The sequence below is a fragment of the Meleagris gallopavo genome, chromosome 16, assembly GCF_000146605.3.
Source record: "Meleagris gallopavo isolate NT-WF06-2002-E0010 breed Aviagen turkey brand Nicholas breeding stock chromosome 16, Turkey_5.1, whole genome shotgun sequence".
Taxonomy (NCBI): domain Eukaryota; kingdom Metazoa; phylum Chordata; class Aves; order Galliformes; family Phasianidae; genus Meleagris; species Meleagris gallopavo.
This window is the reverse complement of record NC_015026.2, coordinates 14,103,760-14,112,534: the sequence shown is the minus strand read 5'-3', so window position 1 is coordinate 14,112,534 and position 8,775 is coordinate 14,103,760. Positions and strand designations below refer to the sequence as shown.

Below are 8,775 nucleotides of genomic sequence, written 5' to 3'. Positions count from 1 at the left end.
GACAGTGCCGACCTGCTCCGGCCCGGGATCCCCAATGGCTGTGTTAGGTTAGTAGTGGTGGGTGCGCTGTCAGCCGGCTGAGCTCCGTGAGGATTCCATGAGGGCCGGACTGCCGAGCCGTGCCAGCACTGGTGTCCGGAGTGGGGCTGCTGCTCTGGCCAGGTAGGAACAGGAGCAGAGATTGAGCTTCAATCCCCCCTGCTTTCCTCTGTTACGTTTTCTGTGCATTGTTTCAAAAGTGTCTATCGTGTACATCCTCAGTGATATCCTCTGTGATCCGTGTGAGGGAGGGGATTGTCCCCCTCTGCTCTGCCCTCGGAGCCCCCAGCTGCAGTGCTGCGTCCAGGCCTGGGGCCCGGCACGGGAAGGGTGGGAGCTGTTGGAGCGGGGCCGGAGGAGGCGACAAAGATGCTCCGAGGTTGGAGCACCTCTGCTGTGAAAAAGGTTGAGGGAATTGGGCTTGTTTAACTTGGAGAAGAGAGATTTCATTGTGGACTTTCAGTACTTAAAAAGGGAGCTTATAAACACGAGGTCTTTAAGTCCCTAAGCTGTTCTGTGATTAAAGAGATCATATAGCTGGACTTGATCACCTTCCATACCTGAACTTTGTGAGAAATTCTTCTCTTTTCAACCTTGGAAAAAAATAGTACGTGCCATGCCAGGAGCCCTTATGGAAGACAGTCCTCATTTTTTACTTTCTTCTTTGAACAGTTAGGATAGGTAACAAATTTTTAAGATTATGCAGACATAATGTTGGTTTGGTTCCTGCGTGTAGTTCACGTTGCTGACAATGTCAGTGGCAAGGTACAGAACCACCAGGCTATTTAAAAACATTGCTTATCTTCCTAACATATCTGATCAAAGGTGCTGAATCTGATCTTTCTATTTTTGGGGGGAGAAGGCAACTCTCTTATAGGAAAATGTTTATTTTAAGCAATGATGGAATATTTAAACTAAAGAGACTTTCTGTGTCTGATTGGTGACCTGGGCAGATCTTCTTATGTATATGTGCCTACAGGTCAACAACTCATGGCTGAGGTGTTCATAAGAGATCTTTGTCCCCAAAGATGTCAAGGAACTGTTTAAACCTTTGATGGGTTATTTTAATTTCTTATTTCTCAGCTCTTGGCATTTTAGCTAATAACTGAGGTGCTTAAAAGGTGGTTGTCTCTGGCTGTTTGTTTGTTCTAAACCAAGCCAATGAGATTGTACAACACAAATCCCCCAAACAATTTCCATATGTAAACTTTCAAAGACCGAGTTACCCACTCCATTTCTGAGAAGAGCACCATTTCAGGTTTATTTTCCTTGGAAAAGGATCACTTATTGAGGACTTTCATTCAGGTGTTAAGATAAGTTGCTTTGGTCTTGCATGACTTAAACCTGTATGTTTGGTGACTTCAGCAGTGTAAGCTCCAAAATGGTGACAACTTCTAAAGCTTGCTTTGAAAGAAAGCTCAGATGTGAGGCTTTACAGCCTGAGGTCACGCTACACATCGTTCTCTTCAGATTTGAAGTGCTCGAAATACTCTTGAAATAACTCTGAGCTTACCAGAGTGTTCTCTGAAATAAATCAGCATAAGCCACTGGGAGACCAGGTGCTAGTCTGTGCACACTGTGCTCTATGGGCTACAAGGCTCTGTACTCCCCAGTACTCTTTAAAAATACCACTTTGACCTTTTTTGTGTTTGCTGCATTGAGATGGTGATGTGGTAGCTTTGTTTTTCTCCCCGTTTTTTGCATACCTCCCTATTAAACACCTGTTTTCCTCATGCAAACTTGCAGTCAGTGACGGCTTCTGCCATGGCAGTGTATGTGGATCACCGAACGGAGGCTCCAGATTCAGTTGCCTCCCCTTCTCTTATAACGTGGCACTCTGTCCATCCTCTCCTGGCAGTCGCTTCCATCAGCACAGCATCAGGAGGCTGTGTGGATATCTATCTGGAGCAGGTGAGTAATCAGCAGCTTTGCTGCTCTGAAACTTCACTTTTGCATTACATATGCCTGCAATTCCAAGTTTTACTGGTGATGCTTACCAGTTTGCTTGTTAGGCTTAACAATAAAATGGCCACGTGCTTTTTTTTTTCTCTTTTTAAACTTTAAGTGAATCAAGTGTACTCAATAATGGGAATTAGAAAAAAAAATCATTCTTCTCCTTGAGCCTGACTGACTTGAGTCTGTTTGCTAGACTCAGCTCATGGCATCTGAGAGGGCTGTAGACAGGTATTTGCTGTGCTGCTCTCATAAGCTATGCACGAGGGGCTCGTGTAGCACTTCAGTTTGCACAATTTCCAGGGGAAAATAAGAATCTGTGCTATTTGGGGAAATGGTAGAGCAGATGCACTGAAAACACTGACATTTGTTAATATGAGTATTCTATAAAATGCATAACTTTCAGAGTGTGTTACGAAAAACTGTCATCCACATTTGATAAATAGGAAAATAAGTACATGGAGCTGTTAAACAATTTTCCTGAAATAATGCAGCAAACTGTGCTCAGAGGAGAGCCTACCTTTTGGAGCTATTTAAGCCTTAGTTTATTGTATTCTTGGTGAAGAGCTTTATTTTTTTTCTTCTTTTTTTAAACTGAAATGTGGTGGGGGGCATCATATTGTTCTTATAGGAATCTCATGTTTAGTGAGAGCTCTTTGTGCATGCTGTGAGGGAGGAATAGCCTTGCAAAGCAGAGGGAAGCTGTCACTTACCACCACTGCGTTTTCAGAAGCTATTTTCAAGTGGATGTGCTGCATATTGTAGCAGACCTATCCATGTGAAATAGCCAGAAATACGTGGTGTAGCCACTTCTTGTGTCTTACCAGATGTTCTGATGCAAGTCAGTTCTCTTAGACAAGAAAATATCTTGTTGGCTGGGGAGGAAATCTGAAGGTTTAGCTGCATTCTTGTGTTGATCCTGCCCTCTGTTTCCATTTGCAGGGAGAACACGTGCCTGACGCACACATCGAGAGAAGCTCTCAGGTCACATCGCTTTCCTGGCACCCTTCCAGGCTGATCCTGGCAGCTGGCTGGGAGACTGGAGAAGTTGTCATACTTAACAAACAAGACAAGGAGCTCCACACTGTGCCGCCAAATCATAACGCCAAAATTACAGTCCTAAACTGGAGCAGCAATGGCTCCCGCCTCGTGTCTGGGGATAGGGTAAGCAGCTCAGGTGTCAAACCTTGGATCAGGAGTACAGTGCATGCCTTGTGATGGAAAGGATCACGGAATGGATTGCAAAGGAAGGGAACAGTTGCAGGAGCAGGGGAGGGATACGTTTCCTCGCTTTAGGTACAAATTAAAATGGTTAGGGAGTGAAAACAAATGTAATTGTGTTAACTTTTCTACAGTTCTTTCAATTTGTCTTTAAATGAGCATCTCTAACCTCACTGAGGGTGGTGAGGCACTGGAACAGGTTGCCCAAGGAGGCTGTGGATGCCCCATCCCTGCAGGCATTCAAGGCCAGGCTGGATGTGGCTCTGGGCAGCCTGGGCTGCTTGTTGGCGACCTGCACACAGCAGGGGGTTGGAACTGGATGAGCATTGTGGTCCTTTACAGCCCAGGCCATTCTATGATCAGAACAGTAGGTCAGGGTTTCAGGCTGTTTGATGCATAGAATGTTTGAGGTGTGGGTGATTTCAGTTGTTTGTCCCTGTGTATGCAGGAAGTTTGCATTTTAACAGTACACGAATATGAATTGTACTTACTGTATGGAAAACATTTTGGAAATGGTTGAAATATCAGTCTATTGATAAGCTTGTTACCCTTTATGTAGTGAAATGAGATGCTAATAATAAAATATCTAGGACTAAGCATTCATAGAAGATTCCGATTTGTCAGTTCTTGAATGAGCAAATGGTGACAACGTGCTTTTCTACATTCTTTCTGATAAACCTGAGCGTGCCCAAGAATTTTGGTTCGGTTCTCAGATTTTTACCTATGATTTGGAGGGAAATGTAATTTTACATCGTCCTTGGTAAAATTGTTTTGCACTTCCATCATTTGACAGAAATGTAGAAATTAAACATTGCATTTATCCTCTTAATTATAAAAGAAGAGATGCTGCCTGAAAAAAGGATGATAAACAGTAACTGAGAGTTCATGTGGAGAATATGTTAATGTGCCTGCTGTTTACATTCATGTTGCACTTGGGAACAGACTTTTTCAAATTGGTTTTTGGTGCTGGATCACAATGAGTCTCCTTGAAACAGGTGTAGCCATTCTTAGAGTCAGTAATAGCACTCCTTTTGTTGTCTGCGTTAATGAAGCAAAATGAGGTTGAACTTTGCATCGCAAGTTGTTGTTTTGTTCATGCAGTGCTTATACAGAGGCCATCCAAATGCCATTTGTTTCCCTAAGCATGAACATAATAACAAAAATAAATAATAAAGTTCCAGCTGTGAAGCTGCAGCGTAGGTCAGCTTGTTGGGACAATTAAGGCATATGACATGCTGAAGGCTTTTTGCATCTCTGCGTTCTTCATCCACAGTTCCTAGTCATTGGGCTTTTTGCATTCTGAACTGGCACTGCCAAATGCTTGTTACCTCCAAAACCTGTGCCAGGCTCTAAGATTTGCACAGTGGTTGCACTTTGGTGTGTGCTTGTGTTCCTCCTTGCAGCAAAAGGCACAAACTGAGATTGTTTGTGTGATAGTTGGTTCTCACCTATGCTGCAAATACACGTGTTATAGAAAGTACGTGTGTTTGAACAGAAAAAAGACAGTGAGTATATATTCCTAGTTTTTATATTCATTTGATAGCCAGATTAAATCTTAAGAGTGCAATCTGTCGTAATGAAATCCAGGAACAATTCTGAGACTTGTTTGTAAGATTGAAGTTTTCTTCGGAATGAAGCAGGTAAAAGTTAGACAAATGTAGTTAAGGGAAGGGGCAGACAGCAAGGCTATGAAGTTCTTTCATTGAGAAATGGTAGAAATTTTACTCAAAATTCTTTTAAAATCAGACTGAAAGAAATGGGGCACAATTATTTTCCGGCATCAACTTCCACCGACTACTGTTGCATTAATTAACTAACTAGCCTTGCTTTCTTTAACTTGTGATTCTTCTAGCGTCTGGATTCTCACATATGTGCAATGTGTGATGAATTAACCGCGGTCTTTTTTTTTTTTTTTTCAGCATGGCATCTTGTTTCTATGGAGAACGGACCAGCGAGGTCGAGTGCAAGGTCCTCCCGTGCTGAAACACGAGCATGGAAAATGTCTGTCACACTGCATCTTCCGACCGCCCCCTCCTGGCGAGTAAGTGGTGCGTCCTGCCGGAGCGCAGGTGGACCAGCTCTTCCTCTTGTGCCACAGAAAGAAAAGCCTATTCACAGACCATTTCTATTTAACATCTTTATTAATGATCTTGACGAGGACATTCTGGCTTAGATCAGCAATGGTGAGCAGGACCAGGGAAGCCATCCTACCCCTGTACTCAGCACTGGTGAGGCCTCAACTCGAGTGCTGCGTTCAGTTTTAGGCACCTCAGTACAGAAGGGACACTGAGGTGCTGGAGCAGGTCTAAAGAAGGGCAACAAGGCTTGTGAAGAGAATATGTTGGAGAACGTGCCCTATGAGGAGAGACTCAAGGAACTGGGGTTGTTTAGTCTGGGGAAAAGGAGGCTGAGGGGAGACCTTATTGCTCTATTCCAATACCTGAAAGATGATTACAGAGAGAGTGGGGCTGGTCTCTTCTCACTGGCGACAGGACAAGGGGAAACGGCTTCAAGTTGCACCAGGGGAGGTTTAGATTGGATATCAGGAAACACTTATTTACAGTAACAGTTGTTAAGCACTGGAATAGGCTCCCCCAGAGAGGTGGTTGAGTCACCATCCCTGGATGTGTTTAAAATCCACTTGGATGTGGTGCTCAGGGATGTGAATTAGGTGTAGGCTGTAAGAATTAGGGTAGTATGGTTGTGTTGCGATTGGACTTGATGATCTTTAAGGTCTTTTCCAACCTGAGCAATTCTATGATTCTATGATTTAAAAAAAAAATAATAATACAAAACTGTCCTTGGTTCCTTGTTGTCCTCTGGTTCCAAGCTTTTCTTCCTCTCTATTTGCAGCAGAGGCTATTTGTGTTCTACACACAGCAACAAATCTTTTGTTTTGTCAACATCCCTCTCACTGTTGCTGCTCATTCTTCTTTCTTTAGTTCTTCATAATCAGTGACATTTGCCAATTAGAAAAGCACAAAGCACGCTGGAAACAGTTATTCATGAAATTATTGGCAAGAATTACTGAATTCTTAAATCTTGTCTTTTTTCTTCAAGAAAGAAGTAGTAGTAAGCTATAATATTGAGAAAAAAAAAAAAGAGAAAAACAGATTATTCTTTCTCCAGGACATTGTTTCACATCTCTCTAAAAATAATAATGCCTAGAGGGGGGAAAAAAAAGGGTGAAGCAATACAAGTGAAAACTGGTACTAAATGAGCTTTATATCTTTTGGGAGTTAATCGATTTCCAACCAGTGCATGAAACATCTTTCTTCTCTCTTTACAATTCTATGAAATATTCCTTTCTTTAGGATGGAATGTACTCTGTTACGTAGGGAATTGGAAATGAAGTACCTTTTGTTTGCAGGGACTTCCTACAGCTGGCAAAAGCTGCTGTGAGTGGTGATGAGAAAGCCTTGGATATGTTTAACTGGAGAAAAGCTGGAACTGAAGCACCTCTGAAAATAGGTCTCCAGGAAGGACTGTCCTTCTTTGTCACCTTGACTGATGGTAAGAGCAAGAACACTTCTTTCAGCTGCTGTGAACTTGCCTATTAGTGGTTCAAAACAGTTCAATGACTGAGATTTCTGCTACATTCCACCCCTTCATGGCTTGAACTGATGATTGAGCAGGTTGAAGATAAGCCCTTTCCCATTCCAGTGATCCAGTACACCATGATGCTTTGTACAGTTTGCCTGTCACTGTGTAGGTTGACAAAATGAGATGACTGGTTCATGGTTGAAGTTCATGTTCCTTTGTGGGCCAGTACTCGATGCTTTTCTGGAAGCACATAGCTGCTTGGACCAGGGAAGGTTTGGCTTGCATTTCATCAGTCCCATATAGCCCACCACCAGGTGTCATGCTGATCTTTCAGTGACACTGGATGTCATGTTGCCGCTCCCGGTGATCAAAAGAGACTCGGGGGATAGCATAGATGTTTCAGAAGTACCAGAAGGTGTAGGTCTGCCCTCCACAGCAAGATACATGCCACCTTCCTGTCCTGGGTCAATACTTCAGCTTGCACTGAGGCATGTCCTGGCCATATGTACCATACCCTTGGCCCGATATCAAGGCTTTACAACTATATCGGGTACCAAAGGGGGAGTCCAGATTTGCCACAGGGCCATGATTTAGGTCCCCTTAGCAATGAAAACCAGAGCATTGACTATGATGCCTGCAGGCCATGTGCCTATTACTGGGGGGACTACAGATCCCCCAACCTCCAATAATCTCCCCCAAGGTGCAAGTAGGCCACACAACTTTGGTCGAATTTGCAACTTCCAGGGCCGTTCTTTTATGGGTGCAGGGTTCTAGGTTTTCAGGGGCAGCGAGCAGATTATTGTCATTGCAATTTGGGGTCTTACCTGACTGTCTGTGCCTGCAATTTGGATCCTAAGTGGGGAGGCTCATGTTGTTTGTAGCATCTTTAGGGCACTGGGTCTGCTGTCTCAAGGCCTTTTGTTCAGGTCCCATAGGGTTTCGTAGGGTCTCTTTGTCCACCCCAGCAGGGACTGAGAGTCTATCCCATCAGATTATATGGCAGGTGGAATTGCCACTCAGTGTTGTTTTCTTCTGCCCAGCAGAAGAAAAATGAGTTAGCAAATTGAACCCCAGCCCAGGTTAAGTCATTAAACATCTGCTTTCAGGATACCTGTATGGGTCCATATTGAGTCTGTGGGGCGGGTTTCCTGGTTTTAGTTGCGCAGTGGACCTTGGCCCCTTCTAACATTTGGATATTTCACCTGTTCTGAAAGCACTCTGTCTCTCCTGGATCAGCCACCAATTGGATAGCTTGTTGGATGATGGCCTCTAAGGCCACTAAAGGGTTCAGTATGGACACGTGCCATTCTGGTGACCTCCTTCATCCCTAGTTCTCTGATAAAATTTTGGAGTCTTCCACTGAGGTCCATAACCCAGCAATTATCAGTACATCACTTTTGTTCAGCCACATAATTCTACATGCTGCCATTATCCATTGAATTAAGGAATGGTTTTCTTCACTATGTATTCCCTTGCATACAGCCTTTGTCTGAGAGGCGGATGTGTGATAATAGATGCAAGTTTGGAAATCTCAGACCCATTATTTACCACTTTTTTACCCCCCCATATTCCACAATCTCAAAAGCCAAGCTGGGATGCTCTCTTGGGGTCTTTGCCTAAATTGCTGCAACAAATGGGTAAGCTCAGCAGCTGCATATGGACACGTTGTTACTTGTAGTGTGGTGTGGGCAGGGGGCAACTCTCCAGGCGCCAATCCTGCTGGTCTGTCCTGGAGTTTCTTTGTCTTTTCAGTTATTACTGGTCTTATTTCTAATGGATCTGAGGTTCCCAGATCTTCTAGTTGGATTCTAGTCTGCTTGGCTTTCTTTTGTTCTTAGGTTCAACTAGGATCCAAGGATCCTGCTGATCCAAGTCTTCTTCTCCTTCTAATGACATGGGTCTTAATTTCAGAGAGGAAATTCTATTTAAAGGTAGAGCAGTTTGCCCTGTCAAAGATGTAATTTTCTTTTCCAGTTGTCTAATATGGGCTTTTAAAGGCTTCCGCCGCCCCCCCCCCCA

General features: G+C 43.6%; 1 protein-coding gene across 2 annotated transcripts in view; it reads left to right on the top strand.

Annotated features, from left to right (window-relative positions):
- Positions 1–31: 31 nt before the first annotated feature.
- IFT140 (intraflagellar transport 140) overlaps positions 32–8,775 on the top strand; it is a 74,783-nt gene continuing 66,039 nt past the window's right edge. For both annotated transcript variants that reach the window (XM_019620573.2, XM_019620571.2), the window contains exons 1-5: positions 32–162; positions 1,786–1,950; positions 2,935–3,156; positions 5,133–5,254; positions 6,584–6,726. In XM_019620573.2, the coding sequence (XP_019476118.1) occupies positions 1,804–1,950; positions 2,935–3,156; positions 5,133–5,254; positions 6,584–6,726 (634 nt within the window). In that variant the 5' untranslated portion in view covers positions 32–162; positions 1,786–1,803. The remainder of the gene's footprint in view (positions 163–1,785; positions 1,951–2,934; positions 3,157–5,132; positions 5,255–6,583; positions 6,727–8,775) is intronic.